General features: G+C 42.5%; 1 protein-coding gene across 1 annotated transcript in view; it reads right to left on the minus strand.

Moving 5' to 3' along the window:
* Positions 1-6950: 6950 nt before the first annotated feature.
* UXS1 (UDP-glucuronate decarboxylase 1) overlaps positions 6951-15327 on the minus strand; it is a 66560-nt gene continuing 58183 nt past the window's right edge. Inside the window, exons 11-15 of the mRNA XM_064439534.1 lie at positions 15248-15291; positions 13878-13938; positions 12392-12449; positions 9874-9977; positions 6951-7791 (exon numbers count right to left, since the gene is read on the minus strand). Of these exons, the coding sequence (XP_064295604.1) occupies positions 7660-7791; positions 9874-9977; positions 12392-12449; positions 13878-13938; positions 15248-15291 (399 nt within the window). The 3' untranslated portion in view covers positions 6951-7659. The remainder of the gene's footprint in view (positions 7792-9873; positions 9978-12391; positions 12450-13877; positions 13939-15247; positions 15292-15327) is intronic.

Genomic DNA, 15327 nt, shown 5'->3' on the forward strand with positions numbered 1-15327 from the left:
TAATATACGCCAATACATTTCAGATGTGCCTGCTCATTCAGATTTGTGTCAACAAATAAATCCAATTTTTCTTGGGGGAAAGGAGAGAAACCATTCCTCTTAGTTGAAGCCTCCTTTGCTGTTTCCGTACCTACTGCGCACAGCCCTCCAAACTTGGGTGATACGGCACTTCAACGGTTCCCGTTGGGGCAAGGACACAGACCTTCACAAGAGTTCAGTGCAGGGGAGCTCGCCTTCCTCCCAAGCCTGTGAAAGGAAAGGATTCCCCAGGGAAAGGGCTCAGTGCAGGAACCTGACTTCAGAAGTAATCGCTGAGACGCAGAGCATCTAACCCGAGTGGTCCCTACCCTCCCCAGGCACGACAACCCAGAGGTTATCTTTGATGATTATTCCCCTGTATGCCCTTTCCACTTAGCTGCAAGCTTTCAGTCTAGCTCAATACAGGGAATAAAATAACAAAATAAGCTATTTAAAATGAAGTTAGTATCAGATAGCACCCAACACAGTCCCTAGATGTGACTTCCTACCATGACGTTGCCTCTATCCCCAATTCGAACTGGAATCTATACACATGAGGCAGAACATCAAACTGTATCAGAGACTGGGCATTTGTTAATGAAGTATAGTGGATTAAAGGGGGGTTGGTAGGTGGGGTTGTGTGTGTTAAGAACCCTGAAATACAACCAACTTTTCGACCACGGCAACAGCAGCCATGTTGCTGCTTCGCTCTCGTTACTGTAGAGAAAGTCCTGACGCAGACCTGAGCCTAGGAGGGAGATTTCAGCTGCCAGGGGCTTCAGGAGGAGCTCGGTGGGGGAAAGCGCTGCTGAAGCTTGACAAATGTAGAGGACTGGGAAGGTGCAGGTGAGGAAGGCTGGCTGGCTCCATGCCTTCTGGAGGATATCCTTTATAAGGATAAAGAGAGATGAAACATGTACTGCAAACTGCAGCAGAGTCGGAGAAGACAGACAGTATGGATGCTTTAGCTGTCTGTCGTCTAAAGCTTACAAGTTTCCGAAGCATGGCTCATGGCAACACCATTCTTCGCACTTCACTTCTTTCTTAATTCTGGGTGCATTTCCTAACCGTTCTCTTAAAGCCCACGTTGTGTGATGGACTGGTGTCCAGGAGAGGCAGCCCAGCACTATCCCGCTCCCCGCAGGAACGCTTCCAGGGAGACAGCATTTTGCCAAGGGAGCCAAATCGAACAAACACGTTCGCCACTTCTCCTCTGCACGCAGACACGCGCTAGCCTAACATGCTCCAAAAACTCGGCCTTCCCCATGGTTTTGGAGCACTTGCTCTTAGTGGAATCCTTGCCAGTTTAATCGGTTTAAACTGGTGTGTTTCCTCAGTAGAAAACCCTTTATTCCAAATATGGAATAATCATATTCTGAGTCAAACACAAGACGCTTTTGCACGGTTGGAAAACACCTATTCCTAGAAGAATACTTCCATTTTGTGTCCTATAAAAAAAAAGCGCACAGAATTTGCCAATGTTTGAACCATCCTGATGATTTCCATAACTTCCCAGAATGTACAACAACTGGGAATTCAGACCTGCTGAATAAGGAAGAATAAAAAAAAAGTGCTGGAAATAAATAACATCCCTCCCTAGGCCTTTGTAAGCTGCGTCCACTCCTGCAGGCTGACTCAGTCCAGCAGCTTTCTGCGCCTTGCAGGCTCACAACAGAATCTATGATCTCTCCCCTGTGGATTCTCTAAAAGGAAAAAAGTAAATCCTTTCCATTACATTGGGCTGCATGCTGAAGTTTTCAGTGTACTGGGGTCTGCTTGGGATAGAGGTAACTTTCTCAAGAACAACAGGTGCAGGGCTGTGTTTTAGATTTGTGACTAAGTGTTGATAACATACCCGTGTTTTCACTGCTGCTGAACAGCACTGGCATAACATCAAGGTCTTGTCTGTTGCCCAGGCTACCCCCTCGGCAAGTAGGCTAGGGGCAGGCAAGAAGATGGGAGGGGACACAGGTGGGACAGCTGACCCCATCTGACCAATATTCCATACCATATAATGTCTTGCTCTGCAATGACACCTGGGAGGAAGAAGAAGGGGGTCAGGGGTTTATCCTCCAGGGAGATGGTGAGCGGCATTTGCACCGCTTGGGTATTTTTCCTTCTTTCCTTCACTTATTAAACTGCTCTTATCTCACCCCTTGAGCGTGCTCACTTTTGCTCTTCCTATTTTCTCCCGTCCCACTGGGATAGGGGAGAGTGAGAGGCTGTGAGGGTACTTAGCTGCTGGCTGGGGTCAACCCCCAACAGGGAAATAGCTCTGAGGGGAGAGCACCTTCCTTCTTGCAGAGGGGCTCCACCTGGCTTGAAACGCAGCAGTTGCAGTGATGCAAAAATACATGCAATAAGCTACAAAGAAAGCAAGCAGGTATGAGGCATCGCAGGTTTGGGCAAAAGGAGGCAAGCTATTTAAAAAAAACCTGTTTGTCAAATATGCACAGAGTCCTTTAAAGTTAACTACATTAACAAAGTTACTTTCCTTTGACTATTCTGTCCCAAAACACAAGACAAAACTGGGCACCTCCTCCCAGCCTTTCCACAGCAGAATGCTGTGCAGGCAGCACAGAGCACTTCACATCATCATCATCATCATCATCATCCCAGCCACCCTGCGCTGACATCACGTAACCTCTCCAGCAGGACAGAAGAGCAGCCATTGTTCATTGTGGCTCCCTACAGAATGGGAACAGCTTGGCCGCGGTCCAGCACTTCATGTCTCAGGACCTGACGCTGCCACATCCCCCAGTTTGTGGGTGTCAGCCAGGCAAGTCCGTCAGTCGGACTGACAGGGCAGTCCTGCCTCCTTTGCTAATAATACCTTTAAGGTAACCCTTCTGCCAGAGCACAGAAGTACTACTGCTGTGCCCCCACAGCCACTCTCATACACTCACCCCCAAGTCTAGACAGAGATATCTCTCTCCAGATCAGGTGTCTTCAACAGCAGTCATATATTTCTTTTATTACGTTTTGGGGGCCTGGAGTCCCTTTAAGTTCCTGCTTGTAACATAAACACATTGGAATGTGGGATTGAGCACTTTTACCCCAGGACTGTTTCCCAGATGGAAGATGAGGTTTCCTTGCTCAAGAGCTTTCTCTGCACTGCAGTGGACAGAGCCCAGACTGTGGTACTTCAGGCCACCCCACAGTTCCCTGTGGCTTCATGTTTTGGACCCTCCAGCTTCTTTAGCCATGGCGTGGACCAAGGCATTCAGAGGATCCCCTCCTTGCTGAAGAGCACGTCAGAAACTAGGGAAAAACATAGGAAGGATGAACCAGCTGTTGCTTGTTCCAGGCCGAAAATGGGAACAAGGTGGACAAGAAGTTGTTGCCACGGTTGCTATTATGGAATAGGCAAGTGAGAGGAGGAAAGGGACTGGGAAAGGAATGGAGACCCAGAGTCTGGTTTTTGCATGAAATATGACTTCTAATTTCAGAAAAAGCTCCCTGTTGATACGGAATTGCAGTGAGGAACCTTCTGCCATACAAAAGGAGTCCCGCTTTTGTCCAGAGCTATTGCTGCTGTTCCTGGTAATTCTAGGGAGTCAGAGCCGCAAATAAGGCATTCCCTGCTCCTGCCACTGGTGATCCAGGCACAGGGAAATGTTCACACAGAGCAACTATGGATTTGCGGTGGCTACATTCCCACTGATTTCAGGGAGGGATATACGGATGTTAGGACTAGCAATGTTGAGCACACACTTCCTTTGCTGTTAACAAAGCACCTTCTTCCTGCGGACAGGTCCTCTCTGATCAGCCTTTAACAACCTCCAAGGACTTTTTAGCCTCGAGTAGCATTAAACTCAATACTAATAAAAGCATGCAGACTAGCTTAAACCATCACACTAATCAAAGCCCTGTTTCACCCTCTGTAGCTTGTTCTCTAAGCCTAACAAATTTATGCAATTGTGTTTGTGTCTTCCCCCCTTCCTTTGCCACTTTGTCTCAGCTTTGAAACTCAATTCTGACCCTGCCTGACAGGAGTGAAAGTTTTTTCGAATATACCACACTTCTAAAAGTTTCTTGAAAAAATATATGATGAGAGAGACATCATAAATGCCCAGAGGGTGGCGAGTTCAATGGCTACTAAACTCACCAGTCTATGTAAGTTAAAGAAACTGCAAACACCCCAGACACAGGAACACTGTCAGATCCTGATTTCCCCATACAGCAAAAAATCTACTCTAAAGATAGACACGAGGCTTCTCCAGACTATACATTAATGGAATTACTTAAAATAAATCCGGTCTGCAAGCCCCGCTGTAGCTTGTCTGTAGATCAGCAATGCGGTTTACAAAGCTTCTGAGCAGCCTACAAATAGAAATAGAACAAAAGTACATAATGTTTAAAATAAATAAATAAATCAACTGTGGACCTCACACTGTGCTAATTTCCAGCAGGAAGAGTGGCCCTCCTTGCGGGGTTCAAGGAATCCACAGCAGGGGATGCCTTGCACACCTCTCCTTCTAGAAGACTTATCTCACTTGCCAGCGCCAGGCTGGCCGGTTCATCGCAGACCTCCACCACACTGCATATTCCCTATTGAGACTTGCAACTAACACCGGCTGAGCTGACCGTTCGTGCAGATCACCGAGACTAAACAAGCACCTCAAGCCTGGTCATGTCAGTTTTACCATGTCTGTCTGACCAGGAGACAGCAGGAAATTCCAATTCTCAAATTTCCTGACACTACCCCCCCCAGCACAAAACTCCAATATGCTGTGTTCAGGTATGGAAGTAAGAACACAGCTTGGCTTCATTTACTCCCGGGTCCTACATTTCCAAGCTTTCAGTATTGTATTCCACCACCCTCCATCAAAAGTGGCTCTTTCGGAGCGGCAGCAGGTGTTTCTCACCTGTGGTTCCCTGCATCCTTGATGCCTTCTTTCTCCTTCCGAGATGTGTAACCCCAGATAGGAGCAGAGAGCACCAACGTGCAAACCCTCACCTGCCTTCTTGAAGACTCAGTTCACACTAGACCAAACTTGAAATTGCCTCAGACTTACGGTCTTAAGCACCAGCAGATTCTGTTTTAACACCTACAAAATTCATGCTTTTCGAATCAGCTAGCCGGCCAGTCACCGGCTTCAAACACAAAGGGCAACAGCTGCCTTGGCCGCTGTTTCTGGAAGACACTGTTTAGAAAGAATATGGGAACTGAACCAGGAATCTCTGAAACAAAAGCTAGAAACAGTACAAGGAGAGGAGCAAATCAGTACAGACTGTCACTCGGGCCCAGCGGGAGGCATGCCACATACTCACAGATGGGTTGTATTGGTACCAGCCATTCGCCTGCTCTCCGATTTGCGCCTTTTATGAAGGAGGTCAGGCTGTGAAGTAACCTTAAAAGCTTTTAAATTCATATCTGTAGTATCCAAACATTCAGACTTCCTGAGGGATTTTTATTTTTTTCCTTTTTGAAAATGCACATTTTGTGCTAGTCTCCAGAAGTATGCTTGTTCCAGCACAGTTTATGTATTTTGCACTGAAGTCATTGGATTAAATGAAAAACAGTCCTGGAAGTAACAGCTGGTACCCACAGTTCCCGTTTATTCTCAGTGGCTGCTCTAAATGCTGGACTAGGGTCGCATTGAATGCCTAGGTGCTTTGGCATTCAATGGCGCTATTTGCATGAGGAGTAAAATATAAGGAGAAATAGCACCTTCTCCTAGATATAATCTAGAGCTCAAGGGTAAAAACACCCTGCTGGGAGCTGATTAACCGTTCTCACGGCAGAACTGTTAAAGAAGTGGGCACTACTTTCACATACTTCCAGCTGTGGTTTTGAGTATAAGGAGAGGCTGTGCTTTGTGAGTGTATCAGTAATGACAGGTTACAGGCACATTTGGAGCACGCACACCACGGTGTGCTTTTCAGGCAATTCAATATGGAATAAATGCCCAGATCAAGTGCCTAGAAAAAGGCTTCATACAAAAAGCAGACCTCAAGCTGCTCAGCTGTGAAAAGATGGAGGCAATGTGCAACACCTAAATTCTACTTCTGGGTCCAGAAAAGAAAATGCTCCCTGGCTTCTCATCTTAGCTGCGTAGCAGATTTCCACTGGAAGAAAACCTGTGCCTGTGAGCAGGGAATAAACCGTTCTGACTTAAAAGGATCACTGCAGAGCCGGTCCAGGCAGGGCACACAAACGAACACAGCAGCCCCATCACTGCTGGGGAACTTCACCAGACAGACCAGATGAGACCCCAAGCCTCGCACACGCCGGGAGGCTCTGGCGGACGGCATGCTCAGGCAAGGGTGCCTAAACAGCACGCTGCTCCCAGAGTCCTCCCTGGGTCTGGGCATCAAGTCATCGCTACGAGTAACTCCCACTTTGACCATCACCTGAAGATACTCGAAAACTAATGAAACATCAGGCTTTAATAAGATAAAGTCAAGTCACTTTCCTTGATGAGATTTAGGATTTTCAATTTTGAGTGTCACGAAGCTAAAGTATCTTTTAAAAACTCTCTGCCAATCTCCCCTCCTAGGTATCCAGTCTTAGGTATTAAAAATAAAGGCGAACTATTAAAAATAAGGGGAATGGGATTTTTTTTGTTTGTTTGTTTGTTTTGTTAAGATGACAGGCATAATTATCAAAGTAGAGGACATCTACTGGCAATTCAGTAAAGTAACTGCTTAAAATAGAAACAATTCCTCTGTTAGGGAGGCTGAAGTTAGGCTCTACGGTTTAAAGAGAATCTTATACTCCTGCATCCCTATCAACTACCTGAACTGGAATAAATCATGATGGTTTTGTGCAATTTATTTCAACAGACATCCTGCAGCCTTTCCTGTAAGAGACAAGCAACGAAAGATCAATGTTACTAACTTTGAGCCAATTATTTAGACTGTTACTTTCTAACTAATATACAATAAATGCACAGATGTGCCCACAGTGAAACCCTGAAACTAGTAAATAGAAGTTTCAGTATTTTATTAAAATAGCATATTCAACCACTGTAACCAATAATACATTAAATTTATTCCCAGAGTATGCACAACACAGCAGTGATTCAAAATATCCTTATCCATGGCAATCAATGAAAATATCTCAAATTCAAATGTACAACTGAAACTAAAACTTTGAAAAAATCTCTCTTTTAAAGAATACATAAAGCTCTCATACAGAATTCTTTTAAACTCCTCTATACTTAGACGTCAGTGTCTCTCACCTGACAATACCCCTAGCTTTTTTCTTATGCATAGTAGAACATCTCATATTTTATAGTACCCATTTTATAAATAAATTGGCATTTTCCATCCCGTTTGTGTTTATCTTCAGCTTCACAAAGAAACCAGTAAATAAAACTGTCAAGGACAGTCACAACAAAATGATCTCACAGCAAGATATAAAACCTGAAGATACTAAAAGATGTTTCTACTCTATTTTACATAAAAAGACAGATTTAAAAAGTGCAAGGCAAGATTTGCAGGGGAAGGGGAATATTTGTTTCTTATTTTTAGGCACATCCACTTCTTTAAAGCAAGCTTCAGAATGAAATTCCAGTTTTTCTTCATGATACCTGTTTGAAAGTCTCTCAAAAAAAAAAAACCAAACCCAAGAAGAAAAAAAAAATTACATCCGTCAAATGTCAAGCAGGGAATTTCCTGTCCAACTAATAGTCTTCAGTTATGTCTTGTTCTTCCTTTTTTCATCCTTGCGGGTTTTGGTTTGGGAATATACTGATTGTTCGCCTGATACTCAAGTTCTTTACGGAAGTAATGAATTGCTTTATTCAAACCTTCTTCCAATGGGACCTGTTCCCAAAAGTGAGGAGAGAATCATATCACTCTAAGTTCACATCAGCTCTTTTCACAATGGTATCTTTTTAAATACAGCTGTCAAAAGACTGCTAGGAAGTCTTATTCTTAGCCCATATAAGTATTAACAGCACCACACACTGGTTACGTCCCTGCACTGCTAATGCATGTTAGCTTTTAAACATCAGATATATTTTCTGATGTAGCAAGTCAAAACCCCAAGCAATTTAAATCACATCAGATGGTTATGGTTGGTCTGTTTAGTGACAAAACAGACTTACATAATTCTACTTTCAATTTGTAATACATTGGAAGACATAAGCACACAGAAATTTAAGCCCCTTCTGTTTTTGATGATTGAAGATCCTCTTTTGCAGAGTCTCACAGAATGGCATATACCACAGAGAGGTATAAAGTTGGTGGGGTGTGGTTTTGTTTTTTTTTTTTAGTTTTTATTTCTTCAGTGCTCCATTGATATGCAGAAAAAGGGATACAAATTATCATCCAGTATCTCATTTGATATTCTTAAATCCTGTACAGATAGTTGTAATTTTTCATATTCTGTGCTGTATTTAAACACTACTATTTGTAGACAGGACCAATGGAAATACCACCTGCTTTTCTCAGGAGCCATATGCTCTGACATGCTTGCTGATACCATTATCAATACAAGATGATAAAACAGCAGCACAAAAACTACTTGCCTTGATGAACCGACACTGCAGTGCTACTGCAAGAGTAAGTTTTGGTACCGACTGTGCCAAACACAGAAGGTCAGAAGTATAGAAGTTAACCGTTTTAAACCTTTTGTGACTGTAACACTTGCCATCGTCCTTGTGCTTTCAGGCATGGTCTATTAATATCCAGTGCCTCTGTAAATCCTTTCAGAAGGGTTTGGAGCTATCTTTTTTTCTGTTAATAGGCTTACATTTACTAGATAGGTTCACATGTTTCCTGGAAAGATTTTTGTCTGCCAATCTAAGAAAGCCTACAAACCACTGTGCTTGTTAAAATGGGGAGCTGGCTAAGAAAGTCGCACCCTCCCTGGGGATTAAGTAGACCTCACCTCCCCAAACCAACCAGCTCTTATCATCAACTATGCCTGGTCATACGTTTGTACGATTAACTTCACCAAAAAGGTTGTGAAAGGAAAAAACCAGCAACAACAGGCATTTTACATTTCTTGCATTTTAGCTGTGCAGAACAATCACATCGCCCCAGAGGGCTGGTAGCTAAGCTTTAGAGGTGGACAGACATTACAGTATGTGGTGAGATGTTAGACTAACCCTGAGCACATTTCAAGCTTATCGACACACGGAATAAGCTCTTAACATCTCTACATGTGACACCTATAATCCAAAATAAGGCCTTCTTATTCTGGTTTACTTCAGTCCACCAGAATAAGAATACAAATGAAAATAAAAATAAAAATGTGTCATCTCTCTCTGGCTAGCTTTTTTTTTGCCTGAGTTTCACATATTTCCCTTTAAACAAGCTCTAAAAACTCTAACACTTTTCTGGTGCTCATATTTCTCCCTATTACTCCAAACAAACTTTTTTGTTACGGTGATGTTACAGATAATCTTGAAAATAGTCTTACTCCAAAGATTTTCTAAAAATATTTTAATAAAAGTACTTTTTTTCCTTCCGTAACACGTTACCAGAGCAAAACAGGAATAAGGACTGCAGCAACAGTGAACTCATTAGCTCCCATAACTATGTACCACATATTTCAAAGGATTCACCAGGGTTGGAGGAAGGTAGATACTTCATAATATGCATGTGAAAAAGTTAAAATTTAAAATGCCTATCCTAAAAATGTTCTTTTTTTTTTCTATTTTAGTCTATTGCAAATGCTAATATGCTTTTCTGCCTGGCACATGCCATACAGTCTCACCCAGCAGTTCTTGAATTGTGAGTTGGGCAACATAAAAGAGACGACCTTTTAAACAACTATCCTGGAGATTGTGTAAGAAGATATTCTGATAACTGAAATGTAGTATTATCACGTGGTCTTTCCCCATCCCCTCTGCGTCCCTGCATTTTTACACACAACAACAGTAATACAGCTGTACGTACCACAGGCTCCCAGCCAAGCAATAACTTGGCTTTTCGGATGTCAGGTTTTCTTTTCTGAGGATCATCCTGTGCTTCTGAGAGAAACTGGATTTCACTCCCACTGCCTATTAAACAAGAGACTGTGCATTACCATCTGCAATTCACTATGCTTTGCATTTATCTTTCCTACCTACTGGAGCATCAAGTCTTTCTGCAGTTTTCTGCTTCATAATTCTACCATTAAAATGCTTTCCACAGACACTGCATGCAACAGCTGGGTGAACCAGCTGTTCCACAGGAACATGGATTCACAGAGCATTTCACAAAGCTTTCAGCATGGATTTACAAAAAGGAAATTACGCTTGACCAGTCTAATAACCTTTTATGATGAAATGACTGCCTCAGTAGCCCAGGGCAGAGCAGTGGATATCGTCTACCTTGACTTCAGTAAGGCTTTTGGCACTGCCTCCTATAACATCCTTATTGAGGGCTGGATGAGCAGAAAGTGAGGTGGATTGAAAACTGGATGTGCAGCTGAGCCCAGTGGGTGGTGATCAGTGACACCAAGTCTAGCTGGAGCCGATAACTAGTGGTGCACCCCAGGGGTCAATACTGAGTCAATACTGCATTGCTGGTACACCAGAGGGCTGTGCTGCCACCCAGAGGGACCTTGAGAAAGGAGACTGGAGAAAAGAGCTGACTGGAACCTCATGAAGTTCAACAAGGAGCAGTACAAAGTCCTGTACCTGGGGAGGAACAACCCCAAGGCACCAGTACATGCTGGGGGCCAACCAGCTGGAAAGCAGCTTGGCCAGAAAGGACCTGGGAGCCCTGGTAGACACCAAGTTGAATATGAGCCAGCAAAGTGCCCTTGCCGCAAAGCAGCCAAACGGTATCCTGGGCAGCAGTAGAAGTGCTGCCAGCAGGTTGAGGGAGATAATCTTCCCCCTCTACTCAGCACTGGTGAGATACATCTGCAGGGCTGGGTCCAGTTCTGGGCTCCCCAGAACCAGAGAGACATGGACATAGTGGAGAGAGTACAGTGAACAGCTACTAAGATGATTAAGGGACTGGAGCACCTCTCCTATGAGGACAGGCTGAGAGAGCTGGGACTGTTCTGCCTGGAGAAGAGAAAGTTCAGGGGAATTTTATCCATGTGTATAAATACCTGATGGGGGGTATAAAGAAGGTGGAGACAGGCTCTTTTCAGTGGCGCCTTTTGACAGAACCAGAGGCAGTGGGCACAAATACAGGAGGTTGACCCAGCACTGGCACAGGTTGCCCAGTGAGGCTGTGGAGTCTCCGTCCTTGGATTTACTCAAAAGCTGTCTGGACATGGTCCAGGGCCACTGCCGGCTGTAGGTGGCCCTGCCTGAGCAGAAGGGTTGGACCCAAATGACCTCCAGAGGTGCCTGCCAACCTCAACCGTTCTGTGATTCAGTTAGCAGTTTTGCAGTGTAAAGGACCTCACTTCCTCTTTGCCTGTACTCTCCAGTCTGATTCAAATAGCCAGCATAGTACCTGTCTTTCCTCAGGACAGTACGCAGAAACAGGACAATTTCTCTGACCAAATCTAGGAAACAGTTTACACGCCATGTTACTGTGGAATTTTATGGATGTAGAACTAAACCGCCTCTCCAGGTGAACTGAAACCGACCAAGTTGTTTGTGAACAGACAAACAGAAGTAACAATTATTCTAAGTGCCTGATGGGTCTGGTTCTGTGATTTTCAATTTTCTTCCCTGACCTGGGGATTCATAGCTGTTTTCCAGAGGGGATAGTCCTCCATGAGAAACACCACACGCATCAGCTTCTGTACTGTACGTTTGAACTTGTCTTTTTCAGATCCCTCGGAAACACTGCTGGAATCTACAGACTAAAAGCCCTTGGCTAATGGCGTCAGTATGTTTCATCTCATTTGGAAGCCGCACTAGAAGATTTAGCACATCCCTTCGCTTCCATCCCTGAGAGCTCTGATTTGCTACAGGTACCAGAGCAAGAATGAAGAGAAAGCCACAGAGTTTCCTTCCCAGCCGGGAGGTGCTGACAACCCTTGCAAGAGTCACTGGTAGATCAGTGAAAAGTAGAGAAAGACTGTCAACACAGCATGTGGTTTTTAATGCTAGTTGAAGGAGAACAGAATGTGTAATTGTGAAGAACCACCTTGCTGAAGCATCCATATTTCAGCTAAGATGTTAATGCAAGACATTTTAATTCATGTGTTTTAAATTTCATTTGTGTATTGTCCTCGTGCCAAAACAAAGCTAAAAAAAGCACAAACATTATACTAAATAATTGGTATAGACAGCTCAGATACACAGAAAGGATGTATTCATCCTACTGTTCATGCAATATTTTGGATTATCTTACTAATATTTAATTATATGATCAGGATACAATTAAATGCCTTTGATAAAGTTATTAAGAAATCCAAAGACCAATTAAATTATCCATATATTACACCCCCTTATCAAGTAATAATCATCTAACAACAGTAAGTACTTCATAAGCTTTACTATGTATTACTAAAAATACTCACCAACAAGTTTTTTAATTAACTGAGCAAATTCTAGGATAGTGTGCTCTTCTGGGTTTCCCTAGAAATAGAAGGGATAGCAATCAAACACCTTAAGACACATTAGCTTTCTGACATGAGATGATTCTAACAGGGTCATGTTAAACTCCAAAGAAGCTAAACATTATGCCTTATTCCTACTTGGATGAAAAAAATGTAACTTTGGCAAGCTCCATACTCATTAGAAAAGTTGCCCTCTATTACATTTGCCTTGGTAATTCAATGTGTGTAGGGGGGTGCCCAAAAAACTCAGTCTGTAAAGAATGGGCAAATGCACCTCAATCACAGCAAAGGCATAGACCACTCAGCAGCCTGCACAAACACATCATCGGTTTGAAACGTGGATTCAAGCACTTGGCTGAGTGGAAAACAGAAGATATAATGACAAAGTATGCTAAATTCTCAGTTCATCCAGAATTGCAAAACCCAACCAATTTAGCTGCAAACAGTTGCTTCTGCATTTACTAAATCTTACATATTTATATGTATAAAGGCTACTTGCTTTCCTGTACAATATTCCTTTTCTTAACTCTCATTTTTTTAATCAACTTGCATGTGAACTCCTGATCAATGTTTCAGAACAAAATGCTGAAAGCTTCCTGTTAGCATTAGCCCACCTTCATCAGACTCAATTCCCTCCATCTCTAGCTTTCCTTCTTGCAAAACTCTTCTTACTACGTCATTTGACTAAAGCTGAACATTCAGGTACATGTAGATTTGGATACAAAATGTGTGATGGGGTTTAAAAGTAACAGCATTTAGATAGACACACAGAACTGCATTTATGGCCACAGTAAAAAAGGAAAATCTAGTGAATGACCACCCTGCAGGGCTGAATACCTGATATAGCAAAAGTTGGCATACGCAGAAATGACCTGGCATATGCATCCTTTTTCTATTCTTATATCCACTGATGAGAATAAGGTAACAACAAATGGGACAGAACAAAAACCCTATTAGAAAAGTTAAGTTAATCAATATTAGAAAATGATGCAATCAAATATTAATCAAGACTGGTATGAAGTGATTTCTAGTTATTTAGAGCTAAGTATTCCTTCAGTGCTTTTTTTCATCAAAACCACTCTTCAATCATTTCCTTGGTGTATTTTGTATGTGCTGTGTCCCCCTCCTCATTTTATTCTGTTTTTTTTTGTTCTGTTTTTTTTTTTTTTTTTTTTTCATATTCTAATTACATAAATCTTTTTGCTAAAACAAATTAAAAACTCTAGCAAATTTATCCTGTTCTTGGACCTGTAAGATCTCAACATCTAGGGGCTTAATCATCTTATTTATAAAGAGAATACATGGAATAATACATTATGCATAATGGAAAGAGCTTTTTTGCTTGATTTATTTTTTTCTAGAAATCAGCATAAGTGACAAGGAGGAAAACAGAGGTGATGTTGGCAACTGCGCAGCAAACACAGTAGAGTGGAGCCCTCATACTCACCAGGTTGACAGGACTGCTGACATTGCTGTTCATCAATGCCACCAAACCATTCACAAGATCACTATAAAAAGGGAAGAACAGATTGAGGCAGTTTCCACTTCCCTATAAAAGATATTCTTGTCTAAAAAGAGAGCTGCCTCCTCACAGCTCCAGTAAAGCAGATCAGGCAGCTAAGTAAGGAATGCTGAAATCAGATTTAGTGTATACTTCAGTGGGTACATGTGTTCTTGGCTGTTTGTTCCACAGTCCCTATTTTAAGATATACTGAACTGGAGGTTAGTTTGCAAGGGTGATTATCTTTGGAATACGCTGCCTATAGTTCATCTAAGCATATGGAAGAACATAAAAAAAATACTAAGTTACTAAAAATCAATTAATACTTCCTCTTCCCTCAAGACCCAAGCATATTTAGAGGTCCATTTCCAATGCTTTTCAAATGGAATAGAGGAAGTTGTAATACAGAGGCACATGACACCACCACCTGCTTTGCAGTTTGCTCTTTGAATTGCCTTCTTGCTTTCAGAAATTCTTAAACCAAGTTTGTTATAAAACAGTATTATGGTGTTACCTCCCCCCAACACCGCCCCCCCCTCCAAAAAACCAAACCAAACCAAACCAAAAAAAACCCCAAAACAAACCACAACAAACCCAACCCAAACCCAAAGTTATTTTGGATTATCAGCAACAAAGTCAGCAGCTTGCCCCTGGACGTACAAATCCAGATCCCTTTCATTATGACTTATAATGAGGAAAGGAGTGGCTACTTTGAACTAATGGAGTTTCTGCAGCATCCATCACCACTGTTATTGCTTTCAGCAGAGGAAAGAATATTTCCAAGTGGAGAATGATTAAAATAACCCAACATCCTGGCATGGACTTTCAGCTAGCACGACAGAACAAAAGATTCTGAGTAACAGATTCACTTTTTCGTAGTGAAAGTACACTCTACCCTTGCTTACAACCACAAACATCAGCTACAGCAATACCCCCTCAACCGGTTCCTTCCCTCAGGAGGGGACAGGCGCACATACAGTACGCACAGGGACCACAGCACCCCCACAGGCACAAGGTGGCAGCATTGCATTAAAATGCAAGGACTGACAAACCGCTCAGCATAAAAAAACCTTACCTACCCATTACTTGCTGTCCCTTGAAGGGAAGAACACATTAGTATTTCACTTCAAAGTTCTAAACCAACTAATAATTTTTTTCTTGGTATTTTTAAAAACTTCATTGTCTCCCTGCTGAAAGTAAAGCTGGCCTAAGAAAGCATATAATTTCTTTGACTAAAATGCACATGCATAAAATGTTGGCCAAGCTCAAAGAACCATTAAGTGAAGTAAGTACCAGACAGTACAAACAAGGCTTACCTGACATACTGGAAAGCTCTCGTCTGAGTTCCAGGTCCATAGACCTAAAACCAGATGAAAATTAGAAAAGTTACATAAAT

Source organism: Phalacrocorax carbo, chromosome 1, assembly GCF_963921805.1.
Source record: "Phalacrocorax carbo chromosome 1, bPhaCar2.1, whole genome shotgun sequence".
Classification (NCBI taxonomy): domain Eukaryota; kingdom Metazoa; phylum Chordata; class Aves; order Suliformes; family Phalacrocoracidae; genus Phalacrocorax; species Phalacrocorax carbo.